General features: G+C 36.9%; 1 protein-coding gene across 3 annotated transcripts in view; it reads left to right on the forward strand.

Moving 5' to 3' along the window:
- The window catches only part of HERC4 (HECT and RLD domain containing E3 ubiquitin protein ligase 4), a 133,319-nt gene that overhangs the window by 67,363 nt on the left and 47,710 nt on the right, over nt 1–18,246 (forward strand). For all 3 annotated transcript variants that reach the window (XM_065894787.1, XM_065894789.1, XM_065894788.1), the window contains 6 exons: nt 11,108–11,184; nt 11,810–11,934; nt 13,443–13,502; nt 13,631–13,742; nt 14,280–14,469; nt 15,827–15,999. In XM_065894787.1, coding sequence (XP_065750859.1) covers nt 11,108–11,184; nt 11,810–11,934; nt 13,443–13,502; nt 13,631–13,742; nt 14,280–14,469; nt 15,827–15,999 — 737 coding nt within the window. The remainder of the gene's footprint in view (nt 1–11,107; nt 11,185–11,809; nt 11,935–13,442; nt 13,503–13,630; nt 13,743–14,279; nt 14,470–15,826; nt 16,000–18,246) is intronic.

The following is an 18,246-nucleotide window of genomic DNA, read 5'->3' on the forward strand; positions in this document are numbered from 1 at the left end:
AATGTCTATTCAGCTCTTCTGCCTATTTTTTTAAAGCAGGCTGTTTGTTTTTTGATGTTGAGTTATATGAGCTGTTTATATATTTTGGATATTAACCCCTTATCAGTCATATCATTTGCAGATATTTTCTGCCAATCAGTAAGTAGGTTGTCTTTTTGTTTTGTCAGTGATTTCCTTTGCTGTGCAAAAGCTTTTAAGTCTAATTAGGTCCCATTTGTTTATTTTTGCTTTTGTTACCTTTGCCTTAGGAGACAGATCCAAAAAACTGTTGCTACGATTTATGTCAAAGAGTGATCTGCCTGTTTTCCTCTAGGAGTTTTATGGTTTCAGGTCTTACATTTTGGTCTTTAATCCATGTTGATGGTTTCCTTTGCTGTGCAGAAGCTTTTTAGTGTGATGTAGTCCTACTTGTTTATTTTTGCTTTTGATACTTTTACTTTGGGTGCTAAATCCAAAAAATCATCCTCAAGACTGATGTCAGGGAGCTTACTGCCTATGTTTTCTTCTAGGAGTTTTATGATTTAGGTCATATATTCAAGTCTTTAGTCCATTTTGAGTTAGTTTTTTTTTAATAAATTTATTTTTATTATCATTTTTGGCTGCATCAGGTCTTCGTTGCTGTGTGCGGGCTTTCTCTAGTTGTGGCAAGCGGGGCTACTCTTTGTTGTGGCAAGCGGGCTTCTCATTGCAGTGGCTTCTCTTGTTGCGGAGCACGGGCTCTAGGTGCGCGGGCTTCAGTAGTTGTGGCTTGCAGGCTCTAGAGTACAGGCTCAGTAGTTGTGGCACACGGGCTTAGTTGCTCCGCAGCATGTGGGATCTTCCTGGACCAGGGCTTGAACCCGTGTCCCCTGCATTGGCAGGCATATTCTTTACCACTGTACTACCAGGGAAGCTCTTGAGTTGGTTTTTGTGTATGGTGTAAGATAGTAGTCCAATTTCATTCTTTTGCATGTGGCTGTCCAATTTTCCCAGCACTATTCATTGAAAAGACTGTCCTTTTCCCACTGTGTATTCTTAGCTTCTTTGTCTTAAATAAACTGATCATATATGCATTGGTTTATTTCTTGGCTCTGTATTCTATGTCTGTTTTTAATGCTGATACCATACTGTTTTGATTACTGTAGTGTTGTGATATAGTTCAACCCTGCCCTCACTCTTGATTGTCTCTCAAATCTTTGTTAATGTCCAAACAGTCTATATTATTTTAAGTGGCTCTCAGTTGAGAATGTGCCAAGACCTGTCAGTATCCCAAAGGGGAGAATTTCAGCAATACCTAAATTCAAGCTGATTGAGGCCAGACCCTCAGGCAGTAGCTTTTAAGTATGCAAATGTATATCTGTCCTGTGGGACTGCAAGAGAAAGTCATACTGCTGCCAGAACTAGGCAACCTAGAGGTGTCCCTTGGGTGGCAGCTGTGAAAATCAGGGCACCAGCTAAGGGTACAAGCTCCTTTCCAGGAGATACTGGCAAGTTAAAGCAAGGTAGAGGGAGAGCACAAAGATGGCATCCACCAGCTTTTGTCCCCAAAGATCACCTCAGTAGGTTGCTAGAGGTGTAGAAACCTTAGGCCAAAGCTCCAGGACAAGCAGATAGGCCTTTTTCGCAGAAAACTGGGGTATGTTTCTGTTTGTTGTTTGTGCTGTGCACTGGGGGTGGTAGCCAACCAAAAATTGTCTCTCCAGTTGTTACAGTCCCGTGGGACCCAGGATACAAGCCCAGCTGTCCACCAGAACCAGGCAATCAAAGGGCATCAGTTAGGTGGCAACCACAAAAATGGGGACACCAGATGGGAATACGAGGTCCCCTATGGAAGAAATGGATGTTCTGGAGTGCAGCAGAGGGATGTTGCAAAGATAAGGCCCTCCTTCTGAGATCTCTGAGAGGATTACAACAGGCCCTTTGATGTGGGTTTAATTAGAAGCCTGCCTCTTAGGCCAAAGCTGTATTAGGTAAACTAATAATCCTCTTCTGCAGAAAGATTGGGCACCTCAGTCTGTTGCCTCTTGCTGTGCCCTGGGGTGGTAGTCAGTTAAGAACTCTTTGTCCATTGGTTTTAGTCCTGTGGGACCCTTGAGCATAATCCCCCGCTGGCCCCCAGAGTCAGGTGATCTAGAGGTGTGCCCTGAATGGCAGCTGCAAAAATCAGGGCCTTAGAAGAGGATATAAGTTCCTTTCCGGGAGATACTGGCAAGCTGAAGGGAGAAGAGAAATGTTTTTTAACATTTCGTTTCAGCGTACCAAAGCAGAGTTTACAAAATTGATGTGAATTAGATTACTTTAGAAGAAGGAGAAATGACTCCCTATAAGGGAGATCCAGAAAACAGAAAATTAAAGCAAAGTTAAACATTATGGATCTTGGATTGTCAGTTTCATAAAACTCCTTATCAGCTTAAAAAAATATATGAGAAATCCTAATGTAGTCCACTGGTGTCTTTTGAAAGTTCTCTAAGCCACGTCCCCTCAGAAGCCTGTACCCAAGTATCTATTCTTTGATGTATAAGTGGTTTCAAATAACAGGTACAGTCCTTTTCACAGGGCTCTGAGACTATCCTTCTTTGTTGAAAGTACAAACTCTGGCCTGTAGCTTATAGGAAGGCCTTCAGACAAGCATCAGAATAAAACAAAAACTAGTCAATAGATGAAAGAGGCTTAAAATGACTATGGCTTATTTATTATTGATAATTGTCAAGTGGAAAGATATGACGAGGATTCATAATAATAAATACAGTTGACAAGGAAATTTGGTTGTTTCTGTGACATGGAGAACACATTAGAGGCATGTTTTGGAGATACTGTGGTTTGGTTCCAGAATACCACAATAAAGTGAGTCAGATAAAATTTTTGGTTTCTTGGTGCATGTAAAAGTTATGTTTACACTATTCTGTAGTCTATTAAGTGTGCAGTAGCATTATTTCTTTAAAAAATGTACATATTATATCTTAATTAAAAATACTTTATTACTAAAAAATGCTAACAATCATCTGACAACACAAATCATCAATTACCACAAATCAGCAATTTGTAAAAACCACAATATCTGTGAAGCACAATAAAGCGAGTTATGCCTGTATTCCAAAAAGGTTTTTAAACAAGAACGTTTCTAAAGATGATGATTAAGCCTATTGTCAAAGAAGTCAGTGACTCCTTACATCTGATTTATGAATATGAATGAGTATAACCTTTTACAGTTGAAAAAAATCTTGAGATATAGTATGATAATCCTGAGACCTAATGTACCAGGAATAACACCAAGAATATCAAGTAAAGAGATTCAGTAAGTCAGGGATCAAGTTTAGACATCTATATTTTTATAAAACGCCATTTGAAAATCACTGACCTAGAAGATGATAGATGTGAATAAAATAAAGGTTCAATAATAACTGAAATTGGGGGAACAAAACCTGAAATTAGGACAGACAGCACTGTACCTCCAGAACTCTTATAAATACAGGAAAACTTGACAACTATTTCATAAGAGTTTTGAATAATGTTTCCCTTCATATTTAAACATATGGTAAGCAAGGACATTGGTGAATCTCCATGGACTTCTCATAAAACACTTTTTGAAATATATTAAGTTTTGAAATTTTTATATTATATTACCATATAAATTAGAAATTTTATAGTAATTACATTTTTGAAATATCTTTATTAATTTAGAGAGGTGAAATATTTATATTAATTTTACCATATAAATTTAACCTAGGGAAGGTTAAGTGTCTTCTGATTTGACAACTCTTCCCATGCAACTCTTAGAATAGTAACACATCAAATAAACTTAATTATTTCTAGCATCTCTACTTATATGTTGAAAGGACAAATCATTGTGATTCTCCATAGCTTCTCTGGGAAATCTCAAAGATATTTTCACTAACACATAGAAGGTATCTTGGAAGTTTTATTTTCCTAAGTTTAGGATCTGATTTGGCGAAGTGTGTTAGTTTGCTAGGGCTGCCATAACAAAATACCACAGACTGGGTGGCTTAAACAGCAGAAATTTATTTTCCCACAGTTCCGGAAGCTAGAAGTCTAAGATCACTCTGTCAGCAGGTTTGGTTTCTTCTGAAGCCTTGGCTTGCAAATGGCTACCTTCTTGCTGTGTCCTCATGTGACCTTTTCTCTGTGTGTGTGCGCACACACACGTTGCTGGTGTCTCTTCCTGTTGTTATACGGACAGCAGGCATATTGGATTAGGGTCCCACCCTAACAGCCTCATTTTACCTTAATAACCTCTCTAAAGGTCCAATCTCCAAATACAGTCATATTCCGAGGTACTGAGGATTACAGCTTCAACATATGAATTTGGGGGCGGGGGTGGACACAATTCAGCCCATAACAGGAAGACAAAGATCAAAAAAGTTGTGAGGGGAGATTGGAACACTTTATTAAAAGATGTAACCTTTGATGCTTGAGAAATAATACTTGGTTACCTGTTTTACTGAAGTGACAATAAAACATTTCAAAATAAATGTAAATGGTAATATGATTGAAAAGAACTTTAGCTTATTCATAAGTGAGGAGTCTTTGTTCTTTTTTTTCCACTTAAATAATGAAAAACAAAATCAACATCAAGTATAGAAAATTATTCTAGTAAAACACAGAATTTTTGCTCTTGGCAGATTACACAAAAGTAAAAAAATAACATAGGTGAAGGCATGGGAGCACACCCTTCAAAATTGAGTGAACTTTGCTAAGATTTTAACATATTGTATAACTTATTTCAGAATCAAGTATAAACCAAGGAAAATAAAAGTCACTTACCATGTTGTGTCTTCAGTTATGTTCTTCCGTATTGTGGAACCAGCTGATAGTTGCTCAAGGACAGTGGTATTGTGTCATAGGTTTCATGAGGTTAGAATGACTTTCATGTTAGTACTGTTACCTGTGTTAACATGCAGTGCCTTTGTTCTTGTTCACTTTCAGATAAGTCTATGAGTATTTTTTAAATTTCTTAATTTTCAATTCTGATGTGTTATGTATTAGTACTTTTAAGCCCTTTGGGGTCCTGAATAAGTCCTAAGAGTGTAAAGGGATTCAGGGATCATCAAAACACTACTTTTCCTTGTAAATCAAAGGCACATACATAGTTGTATCTCTGTCAGTATTGCTCCTAAATAGAAGTACACTTTACAGCATTGTAAATAGCTCAAAACATCATTTAGGTAGATAAGTTTCTGAAGAGTGCCCTAATCAAGACTCAGTAAATGGCGGGGGTGGGGAGGGGAGGGTGCATGGGCAGGGGAGCCTATTTCAAAATTTTCTGTTTTTCCTGACAGTGTATTTTGTAGAGAATAAGGAGGTGAACTAGCCCTCCTAGATATGACAACGTATACTATAAAACTGTAACAGTTAAATCAGATTATTCGTATACATATAGACTTTTTTGTGTGTTTTTTAGTTTATTATTTGGCTACGCTGGGTCTTCATTACAGCCTGCGGGCTTTCTCTAGTTGCGGTGAGTGGGGGCTACTCTTTGTTGTGGTGCGCGGGCTTCTCGTTGCGGTGGCTTCTCCTGTTGCAGAGCATGGGCTCTAGGTGCGTGGGTTTCAGTAGTTGTGGCATGTGGGCTCAGTAGTTGTGGCTCGCGGACTGTAGAGTGCAGGCTCAGTAGTTGTGGCACACAGGCTTAGTTGCTCTGTGGCATGTGGGATCTTCCCAGACCAGCAGCCCGTGTCCCCTGCATTGGCAGGGGGATTCTTGATCACTGCACCACCAGAGAGGTCCCTAGACATTTAGATTATTATAGCTTAGTGGAAATCCGTGGGTGGGAGGGGAATCCATGTATTGCCATTGTTGTTGGATTGGCCAAAAAGTTCGTTCGGTTTCCCGTAAGCTGGCTCTAGTAGCGCTTAGTTGTCTTTTACTTCATTTGAAACAATTTTGTAAGATTGTATTATGACAGCTGTCATATCAGTGTGCGTTAAAAAAAGACATCAAAATTGGTGAATTTTTGTGTAGCCATTTTAATACGGAAGATGGAAGAAAAAAAGTAACTTTTTTGGCATATTATGCTTTATTATTTCAAGAAGGGTAAAAATGCAACTGAAACGCAAAGAAAAGATTTGTGCAGTATATGGAGAAGGTGCTGGGACTGATCGAACGTGTCAAAAGTGGTTTGTGAAGTTTTGTGCTGGAGATTTCTTGCTGGACGATGCTCCACGGTCCAGTAGACCAGTTGAAGTTGATAGCGGTAAAATTGAGACATTAATTGAGAACAGTCAACGTTATACCATGCAGGAGATAGCCAACATACTCAAAATATCCAAATCAAGCATCAAAAATCATTTGCACCAACTTGGTTATGTTAATCGCTTTGGTGTTTGGGTTCCACATAAGTTAAGTGAAAAAAAATCTTGACCGTATTTCTGCATGCAATTCTGTCCTTAAGCATGATGACAACATTCCATTTTTAAAACAAATTGTGATGGGTGATGAAAAATGGACACTGTACAATAATGTGGAACAGAAGAGATCGTGGGGCAAGCAAAATGAAACCACCACCAACCACACCAAAGGCCGGTCTTCAAAGAAGGGATGTTGTGTATATGGTGGGATTGGAAGGGAGTCCTCTATTATGAGCTCCTTCTGGAAAACCAAACGATTAATTCCAGCAAGTACTGCTCCCAGTTAGACCAACTGAAAGCAGCACTTGACGAAAAGTGTCCGGAATTAGTCAACAGAAAACGCATAATCTTCCTTCAGGATAATGCACATGTTTCTTTGATGACCAGGCAAAAACTGTTACAGCTTGGCTGGGAAGTTCTGATTCATCCGCCATATTCACCAGACATTGCACCTTCGGATTTCCATTTATTTCGGTCTTTACAAAATTCTTTTAATGGAAAATATTTCAATTCCCTGGAAGACTGTAAATGGCACCTGGAACAGTTCTTTGATCAAAAAGATAAAAGGTTTTGGGAAGACGGAATTATGAAGTTGCCTGAAAAATGGCAGAAGGTAGTGGAACAAAATGGTGAATATGTTGTTAAATAAAGTTCTTGGTGAAAATGAAAAATGTGTTTTATTTTTACTTAGAAACCGAAGGAACTTTTTGGCCAACCCAATATATAGGTTTTGTTCAAACTCCAGTTGATTGGCAGTGGCTCTTGGAGTTATAGGAAGGACTATACGAAGTGCAAGTTATGAGAAGGACTTTGAGAATACTTTCGGGATGGAGGAGAGTGCCAAAGTTTATTAGTGTAGCGTGTTATAGGTAGAAGAGGTGTAGTGTCTCTTCATAACTTTAAAATAGGGCATCACTAATATGTGGAGAAGGGGAAAGAATTATTCAACACATGAAAATTGGGAGGAAAATGTCAGTTTAGACCCTAACCTAACAGTATAAACTAAAATAAATTATAGATGGATTAAAGTTAAATGTAAAAGAGTTCTTAAGACAAGAAAATAATTCTATAATTTGAGGATGGGAAAAAGCTTTCTCACCATTATGGCAGTGAAAGTCACCATTAAGAAAGAGGGCCAACTTCCCTGGTGGTCCAGTGGCTAAGACTCCACGCTTCCAACACAGGGGGCCAGGGTTCAATCCCTGGTCAGGGAACTAGATCCCACATGCTGCAGCGAAGATCCTGCATGCTGCAACTAAGACCCAATGCAGCCAAATAAATAAATATTTTTTATAAAGAAACCCACTTCCTCTTTAAAAAAAAAAAAGAATGAGATAAATACATTTGATTTAAGGGAAAAAGAAACTTGTGAGTCAAAATTAAATAATTATTTAGAAAAAATGTTTGTAACGAATATAACCTGAGGTTAGTAGCCTGAATGTCCAAAGTGCTCATACATATTGGTGTGAAAAACAGTAAGACACCTAATAAATGAATAAGACAAACATTTAGACATGTAATAGATAAAGGAAGTTAACGGAAATTCCCATTGAGGAAATCCATGTTACTAAGAAATATGTAAATATTATAATCAAATAAATGCAAATTCAAAAAGCCAGATGCTAGTAAATAAATGGAAAAGAACAGCATTAGTCTTTCCTATTACAGGTTAATGAACTATGTGGTAGATAGGGGGAAGCTAATGGTCCAACCACAAGATGAGGAAGTAATATTAGTGTATCATTTTTCAACCCACAATGAATTAATGGTCTAAGCATTGGGCATCAGTGGTTACTAACGTCACAAAAAGGAACCCAACTATACATTATGTGCTTACTGATGGAAGAACAGCCCCTTCCACCACCATGTAATAGTTTTGTCAAAATAATTGACTGATTGGGGCTTCCCTGGTGGCGCAGTGGTTGAGAATCTGCCTGCTAATGCAGGGCACACAGGTTCGAGCCCTGGTCTGGGAGGATCCCACATGCCGCAGAGCAGCTAGGCCCGTGAGCCACAACTACTGAGCCTGTGCGTCTGGAGCCTGTGCTCCTCAGCAAGAGAGGCCGCGATAGTGAGAGGCCTGCACACCGCGATGAAGAGTGGCCCCCGCTTGCCACAACTAGAGAAAAGCCCTTGCACAGAAATGAAGACCCAACACAGCAAAAATTAATTAATTAATTAATAAACTCCTACCCCCAACATCTTCTTAAAAAAAATTGACTAATTAATTAAATCCTCTCTAGATCCAACTACCAATTTACAGGAAATACAGAAGACTGAGAGAAATGTTAGGAGAATCCTTGAGGATATAATCAGCAAAATCCAATCTGCAGGAAGCTGTGTAGGACAAATGACTAGGTTTCACAGACCTTTTTTTACAGTAGTAATTAAAAGGAAATTAAGGAAAATAATTTTTGGTGCCCTACTCACAGCCCCCAGAAACCCATTCATGTACTATAGATTAGTCATCATTTACTTGATGATTATTTAAAGAAGGCAGAATCACCTTTTAGGAACAAACGAATAACATTCTGCTCAATCTTTTGAGGAAGTGCATGACTTCATGTAGACTTGTGAGGATGATGTAGAGAAAAGATTTTAAGTTGAATAATTGGTTTATTTAATATTTTAGATTTACCCTTTTAATCTGTTCTTAAAAATTTTTGGCCGTAGAGCAGTCTTGTTGTGGAAAATTTGGTCATATTAATGTTCTGATTTCTGAAACTCTTATTATTATCTAAGCTAGATAATTTTTTATATTATATATTCATATTAAATATTTACTGAGTTCTTTTACAAATAAAACATTGTGCTTGGTAGTAGGGAATGATCAAGAAAATTAAGATGTGGTCCCCTCCTTAAGAATTTATAATTCTGTAGTGGTGGTGGTCACAAATAATACAAGGTGAAGAACTAGTCAACTGGGCTTCCCTAGTGGCACAGTGGTTAAGAATCCACCTGCCAATGCAGGGGACACGGGTTCAAGCCCTGGTACGGGAAGATCCCACATGCTGCGGAGTATCTAAACCAGTGCGCCACAACTGCTGAGCCCACGCTCTGTAGAGTCCGCAAGCCACAACTACTAAGCCTGTGTGCCACAACTACTGAAGCCCGTGCACCTAGAGCCTGTGTTCCACTGCAATGAGAAGCCTGCGCACCACAGTGAAGAGTAGCCCCTGCTCCCCGCAACTAGAGAAAGCCCACGCACAGCAACGAAGACCCAACGCAGCCAAAAATAAATAAATTTATATTAAAAAGAAAGAATTAGTCAACTAAAGAGTGGGGGGTCAGCAGTAGGAACACAGAAATGGATTATATTTGGAAATAACTGGCCTTAAGTTACATTGTGGAGCTATGGTGTTTTGGTATGTGATACTTCTAAATACTAGGCTAGTGGTATTTTTGATAATAGATACTCTTTCCATTTTGAGGTACAGGAGAGGAGAAAAAGGAAGAGGCTGTGAATGTCTTTTTAAAAAGGCACTTTACTGAAACGAAATTGAGTTATTTGTAGTGAGGTGGATGGACCTAGAGTCTGTCATACAGAGTGAAGTAAGTCAGAAAGAGAAAAACAAATACCATATGCTAACACATATATATGGAATCTAAAAAAAAAAGGTTCTGTAGAACCTAGGGGCAGGACAGGAATAAAGACACAGACGTAGAGAATGGACTTGAGGACACTGGGAGGGGGAAGGGTAAGCTGGGACGAAGTGAGAGAGTGGCATTGACATATACACTACCAAATAAATGTAAAATAGATACCTAGTGGGAAGCAGCTGCATCTCAAGGGGCTATCAGCTCCATGCTTTGTGACCTCCTAGAGGGGTGGGATAGGGAAGGGTGGGAGGGAGATGCAAGTGGGAGAGGATATGGGGATGTATGTATACATATAGCTGATTCACTTTGTTATACAGCAGAAACTAACACAACATTGTAAAGCAATTATACGGCAATAAAGATGTTAAAAAAAAAGAAAACTTTTAAGGAAAAATAAACATCACAATAAAATACAAAACTTGAAAAAAAGGCGCTTTATTGTTCCTTCTTTACTTCTACTAAATTTGCATATTAACTTTTTTGTTTTTGGACCTGATTTGGGTGTTACTGATAAATAGTTGTTAACAAAGAGCTATGTGTCTGTCATCTTTCTTTTGTACAGCTATATTGAAAGAGAAAATAATTTTACATTATGAATTTTGCATTACTCAGGAAGATTTAACATATACTTGTTTGTTGTCATTCTTTTTAAAAGTAAATATTCCTTTTTTTTTTGGCTGTACCCTGCGAGGCTTATGGGATCTTAGTTGCCCAACCAGGGATTGAACCCAGGCCACAAGCAGTGAAAACGCCAAGTCCTAACCACTGGACCACCAGGGAATTCCCCAAAATGAATATTCTTAATTTTTATTTTCTTCTGAGCTATCTTCTATACCTTTCATTCAAATTTTACACCATCTTCAGTTTAAAATATATTGAGATAATAAAGATCTAGACTAGAAACTGCCATTTTTTGGTGAGCAGGTCAAAAGAAAGACTTGTAAAACTTATCAAATGCTTGTGCTTGTGGGATCATTAACATTTGTCACTTGGTCAGTCTCATCTCCATAGCAGTCAGACCATTCCCAGTCATTTTGTATCATTGAGCCCATGATTGGGAGGTCTCATTAAGTTAGATGATTAAGAGAAAATCCAGTAGCATATTTGATGCTCTGAAAAATACATATAAATCTTGAATGTTTTATATTTTATTTTTATTACAGATTCTGAAGAATATTTCTGTGTAAAAAGAATTTTCTCAGGTGGAGATCAAAGCTTTTCACATTACTCTAATCCCCAGGTAATAGTAATCATATAAATAATTACTAAGCTCAGATAATTTAGAAGTTGTTTTTAAACCCATATTAATGTTCTTTATATGTTATAAAGTAATTGCCTTAATTTTTTTTTTCCTCAAGTCTACAAAAATTTTCAGATCCATTTGATAAGTTGGGTTTTTTTTGATAAGTTTTTTTTTTAATTTCTTTCTTTCTTTATTTTTGGCTGCTTTGGGTCTTTGTTGCTGCACATGGGCTTTCCCTAGTTGCAGCGAGTGGGGCTACTCTTCATTGTGGTGCACAGGCTTCTCATTGCGTTGGCTTCTCTTTGTTGCAGAACATGGGCTCTAGGTGCGCGGGCTTCAATATTTGTGGCTTGTGGGCTCTAGAGCACAGTCTCAGTAGTTGTGGCACACGGGCTTAGTTGCTCCGCAGCATGTGGGATCTTCCCGGACCAGGGCTCGCGACTGTGTGCCCTGCATTGGCAGGCGGATTCCTAACCACTGCGCCACCAGGGAAGTCCCCATTTGATAAGTTTTTGTTCCAGGTGTTTAGTAGAGATTAACTTCCAAATACATAGTGGAGGCGTGTCTTGGTTTATATATAATATCTCTTCCCTCTGACTCATCTGCTTATTTTAAAATTTAGAACTGTGGGCCACCAGATGACTTTAGATATCCTGATCCTTCGAAGCAGATCTGGACTGTGAATGAAGCTCTAATTCAAAAATGGCTGAGCTACCCCTCTGGAAGATTTCCTGTAGAGATAGCCAAGTAAGAAAAATATTTTATCTACACAAAGTCTCTTAACTCCATGGTAGAGGAACCTGTACTTAGGAGTTTTTATTTAAATAAATATTTCATTAAATATCATTTACAGAATGGTTTATATACAAAAGTTTAATTGTCTAGAATTTCTGTAATAGTGGATATTTTAGGAGATCTCATGTAGATGTTTATAAGTTACAATTCTTTCATATACATAATGATATATTAAATGATAACTTAAAATATTAAATATAGCCACTTTAGGATTGGGTTTGCAAGAATGTTCCTTCTAGCTTCATAGTGGTCACTGTCTTTTAACTTCTATATTCCATGGAAGAGTTGAGTATTTCTTCTTTCTTGAATATTTTTCTTGAAGATGGACTTGTTTAGTACTTAAAGTTTTTGTTGTTGTTGAAGGTGGTGTAGGTATTTGGGATGAGGGGCTATAGCTGATCAGCTGTGTTTTTAATTCGAAATTATTTTACCAAACTAAAATTTTTCTTAAAAGCCTGAAGTGTAGTCTTCAGAAAAATAACATTCCAGATTAGATTTACCACCATGTGGAATTAAGAAAGTTAAATGTGCATGTTTATATAAAAAAATTTTTTAGATAACAAAAAAAAAATTTTTTTAGGAACATCAGATTTATTTGATGAATCAGAGGACAGTAGTAATGTTTGAGAGAGTAATAAAGAGATAAACAGTAATACCTTTATCAAGATTTACTTAATCTTTAGTAATTTATAGAATTCTGATTTATTTTGAATGTTGGTTGGAGGAATGCTCCGTAGCATTAAATACTATATTTTATTTTTTATTAAATAATAAAGGTGATGTGGATTTTTCCACATAAATAATAAATAAATAAAAGATGATTTTATTTTTTATTAAAAAATAAAGGGGATGAATGGATAAAGAAGATGTGGCACTATATACAATGGAATATTAACTCAGCCATAAAAAGGAACAAAATTGAGTTATTTGTAGTGAGGTGGATGGACCTAGAGTCTGTCATACAGAGTGAAGTAAGTCAGAAAGAGAAAGAGAAATACCGTATGCTAATGTATATACGCGGAATCTAAAAAATAAAATAAAATAAAGGGTACGGATGAACCTAGTTGCAGGGCAGGAATAAAGAGATAGACGTACAGAATGGACTTGAGGACATGGGGTAGGAGGGGGAAGCTGGGGTGAAGTGAGAGTAGCATTGACATATATACGCTACCGAATGTAAAATAGTTGGCTGGTGGGAAGCAGCAGCAGCATAGCACAGGGATATTGGCTTGGTGCTTTGCAATGACCTAGAGGGGTGGAATAGGGAGGATGGGAGGGAGGCTTAAGAGGAAGGGGTTATGGGGACATGTGTATGAATATTTGCTTTGTTGTGCAACAGAAACTAAGACAGTATTGTGAAGCAGTTATACTCCAATTAAGATCTATTAAAAAAAAACCACCAAAGGTGAACAATTAGATTTCTCATTTTGTGATTTTGTGATTTTTAAATTTCTTTTTAGTGAAATAGATGGAACGTTTTCTTCGTCTGGTTGTCTAAATGGAAGTTTTTTAGCTGTTAGGTGAGTGACAATTCTTTGGTATACCAAATTTTTCAAATTTATTATATTAAATAATGTCATTAAAAAGAAGTGAAAAAATTTTAAAGTTGCATTTTATTATTTTCTCTCTCTCTCTCTTTTTTAAATAGCAATGATGATCACTATAGAACGGGCACCAGATTTTCAGGGGTTGATATGAATGCTGCTAGGCTTTTATTCCACAAACTTATACAATCTGATCATCCTCAGATATCTCAGCAGGTTTGTTTTTAAAGCATTTTATATTTGTATTCTGTAGCCTGTTGAGTTTTTTATTCCATGTTTTTTTATATGTTTGTGACCTAATTAACTTTACAGTTTCATACACTTTATTGAGATGTCTGTATAATTTTATTTAATATACTAATGTAAGAATTAAAATAGGGTATTATTTTAAACTGTTTGTAATTTAGCTGTCAAATATCTGTAAATCTTTCCAGATGTTCAGAGCAGACTCTTAATTACTTAATATTACCATGTTGGTTACGTCTGTATAACTATAGATGTAGAGTTTAAATTGAGATATAAATAAAAATCTTGTATGCAAGATTTTAAAAATTCTCTTAGCACTGCTTAGGGCATTAATTTTCATTGTGCTCCAAAGTGCATTCATTAATTCATTGTAAGATGGTTTCTTTTTTTTTTTTTTTCCCTTCACCATTTCACGTTTGCTGTAGTATAAGGTTTTCTTTTTCTTTCTTTTTTTGGAATATGCATTCATTTTAAATGAAGTAGGTTTTACTTTTTGTCAAAATATAGGTGGCAGCTAGCTTGGAAAAGAATCTTATTCCTAAACTGACTAGCTCCTTACCTGATGTTGAAGCATTGAGATTTTATCTTACTCTACCAGAATGTCCCCTGATGAGTGATTCCAACAATTTCACCACAATAGCAATTCCCTTTGGTACAGCTCTTGTGAACCTAGAAAAGGCACCACTGAAAGTACTTGGTAAGAATTTCAATACTTTTTTTTTTTTTTTACAACCTTTTCTTTTTAAATGAAAATGCTCATAACTTCTTTGCTGTTTGAAATTTTGCTACCCTGCTTATTTTGACATTGTCTTAAGGTGAGATAAACCTGTTTTTCAGTTTGTTGCTTTTTGCTAGTCATCTGATGCTAGTTGTTAGAGTTGGAGGCAAAGCTGTTAAATATTAAAATTTTAATCAAGCACAACAGCAGAGACAGTATCGGGAAAGATAAAAACTGTTTTTGGTATTCGCCTTCCTCATCCCCTCCAGAGTGATCTTACTGTTAAAGAAGTAAAGCAGGAGGAACAATTAAAACTGAACAAACATGGGTATTAAATCCTCCTTGAACTTTTTTAACCCTTTGCCTTGTATTTCCCTCACTTGCTAATTTTCTGATGTCTCTGCATGTAGGTGAGATTCCACTGTTTATTTGATCTTATTCCTCTGGGTTTTTGGCCTAAACTTTCCTCACTTTAATTTTTCTAATTGTATACATTTCATCTCTATCTGCTGACCATTATAGTTTGCCTGCTACATTTAGTAGCAGTGCTTTCCTTCTTAATAGTATTTGTTAGGTATGTGAATCTGAGATACATAAGAGTAATAAAATCAGTACAAGAAGTTTTAGGCTGAGGGTGAGCAGAGGAAGCAACAAGCAAGGGGTAGAATCCTGGAATCTGAGGGAATTAGCCAGTGGTTAGAAGAGTGAAGCAGGGACTCAAAAGCATATTGCTTCCATATTGTCAGAAGTTTTTGTGTTCCCTTCTGTCTGCTGCATAAGATTGTCATATTTGTAGTTAATAACTACAAATAGTGAACGTGGGGAAGGACAGACATGGTACACTTTACATTGTTCAGTTTCTGTATTTGATTTTCAGGAGTACCTTGCATTTTTAGGATGGTGCTTCACCATATTTCAACTTTATGTTACGTAAGTTGAAAGATAAAAGTTGGAGAGATCTTTAAATATTGGAGCAATACAGTTTTAAAAGTGTTTTGTTTAAAAATTAAAATCCTAATTTCCAAAGCACTTTTTAACAAGTGGTTTTAGTACTAGGTATTAAGTTTTTAATGTAGCTTAGGAAACCAAGAATGTAAATTCAATAGACCTTTCTAACTTTATTTTTGCTTTTGAGAACTTTTAGAACCATATTCTTTAACTTGAGGGTGGGGTGGTATCTATAAACCCTAGAAATGTTACGTAAAATACCATATTATGTATATCTTCCTGAGGTTTTCAAAGGGTTAAGAGCCACTGCTTTCGAAAAACAGTCAGTATGATTTTGAAAATTGTGACTTTTTAAATTTTATTTTGTGTGTTCACCCTTTAATAACAGAAAACTGGTGGTCAGTACTTGAACCTCCACTATTCCTCAAGATTGTAGAACTTTTTAAGGAGGTTGTGGTACATCTTTTGAAACTCTACAAGATCGGCATTCCCCCTTCTGAAAGAAGAATTTTCAACAGTTTTCTTCATACCGCATTAAAGGTTTTAGAAATATTACATAGGGTATGTCCAATAGTCCGTTTATTTTCCTCTCTCCCCATTGCCACTAACAAACTGATGATGTTTATTTTAACATGAATATATTACAGAATTAGATTGACATAAAAGGTATAGGAATTTGGAGAAGTTATCTAAATTTTCCTTTAAAAGAAAGAATATATCTATACTTTAGAGCTTTGGTCTTATTTGACTTTGTTAGGCGTTTATGGATAACTTGTCTGTAGTTGGGCAGAACAATAGCATACTAATGAATTAGATTCTCCTTATGTTTTATTTGAAGAACATGATTTGTTAGTTTAAATAATACACTTTTTGTTATTTATTGATGGTTATAATATGAACGAGATTTCATCCTAGTTGTGATTTTGAACATTTAAACTCATGTTCCTTTTGCTGTTGGGTACTAATAGCTTCAATCAAAGTACAACCTTTGAAACAGATGACTAACTTGAAATTGGAACCATATATAATTCATTAATTTGCCTATTGTTCTTTCCTGCCCTTCTTCCCAGTGGAAGAAATAGTCCCCTTTACACTTGTAGCAGTTCAAAGTTATATGAAGAAGTAGAGTCTCAGCTGTTTAATTAAAGATGGATTTGAGACATCCCTGACAGCTGGTAGGTATATCTCTGTTGTGCCATTTGGTATTTTTAAGATGCTATTTTGGGAGACATGACCTAAGGGAGAAGGATATGTTTCTAGCCTCTAGAATGACTGAAAAACCCATATGAACCATTAATCTTTAGTTTCCTCCCCTTAACAGCTTCTTTAGTGTTTTCACACGCTTCTTGCCTGGTACTAAGGTAAATGATAAAGGATAAAGGAGATAAGTCCTTCTGTTCTCTGTAAGAAAGAACCCTTATGGACCATTAATTTTTTCCTTTTTATTCTTTTAATGAAGTTCCTGGGTACTTTCTCAACTACTTCTTGCACTTTTTTCTTTTGTATTTAGTATGTCTAAGCTCTCTAGAAAAGTCATTTCTCTTATTATAACTGAAGATATGATAGCCATTTTTTTCATAGGGGGAAATAAGTCATTCTTATGTTTGCCTTTCCCAGTCCAAGGCTTTCTTGCAACACTTTAGGGTTAACTGGATTCTGCAGTAAACTGCTGTTAAGATCTTCTGTTGTCATGGAATGGGTCTCTACTTTTCTTTATGCCTTTTGTCTAGGGTTCAAGAGGTTGATTAGATTCTTTCTTTCCTCTGGACTCTCTTCCTACTACTTCAGTGAACCATCCTTTGTCAGCAGGACCCTCTTCCCAAATAATTATTCATCCCCCCCTTTCTTATCTGCATTACCTCTTAAAAAAATTTTTTTTTCCCTTAGCTGTGTCTTTTTCTACAAATGAAAGTGAGGGAAGGAGAAGTGGAGGAGGAAATTGAACCTTTTGTCTTTCATAATTACAGACAGAACTTGAGCAAGTAATTTATGTGCCTGGCTCAGAAGCCTCAGTCTCTGTTGAGGAGAACCTTCTGGGGTTCCATCTCCAGAGATATTTTTGATGGAGCCATGCTAGAACAAGGATCCTAAATTATTGCTAGCTGAAAGGGAAAGGAAAATAATGTAACAGTGGCCAAGGTTAGAAACCTCCATCGTACAGTAATTCGTGTGAGCACTTTACGTATATCCCTCATTTAACTTTTTAAACTCTTTACAGTTATATTTTGACCCTTAATCTGAATATCAATGGTCATAAACCAGTAAGTAGCAGAGTTGAAATACAAATCCAAATCGACTTCCAAAGTCCCTGCTGTTTCTAATGTACTTCTGTATCAGCAGATATAGTAATATAATATGTTTAGATGGTTCTTTGCTTTTATTTTATGTCCCTAGATCTAGAGGCTTATACTTCCAGATTACAGATAGCATTGTATTGTTAAAAAAAGACCATGGGGCTTCCCTGGTGGCACAGTGGTTGAGAGTCCGCCTGCTGATGCAGGGGACATGGGTTCGTGCCCCGGTCCGGGAGGATCCCACGTTCCGCGGAGCAGCTGGGCCCGTGGGCCATGGCCGCTGAGCCTGTGCGTCAGGAGCCTGTGCTCCGCAGTGGGAGATGCCACAGCAGTGAGAGGCCCGCGTACTGCAAAAAAAAAAAGATTCTAACTCCATCTGTGCTGCTGCTTATCAGTGTGATTTTGAACAAGTCTTTGTCTTTATCACATATGCAAATGGAGAATCATCTATAAAATAAGGATTTAAATAATGGCCTGATGGTTTCCCAGGATTGATGTGTTGTTTAGATTACAT

The sequence above is a fragment of the Phocoena phocoena genome, chromosome 16 (assembly GCF_963924675.1).
Source record: "Phocoena phocoena chromosome 16, mPhoPho1.1, whole genome shotgun sequence".
In the NCBI taxonomy this organism is placed as follows: domain Eukaryota; kingdom Metazoa; phylum Chordata; class Mammalia; order Artiodactyla; family Phocoenidae; genus Phocoena; species Phocoena phocoena.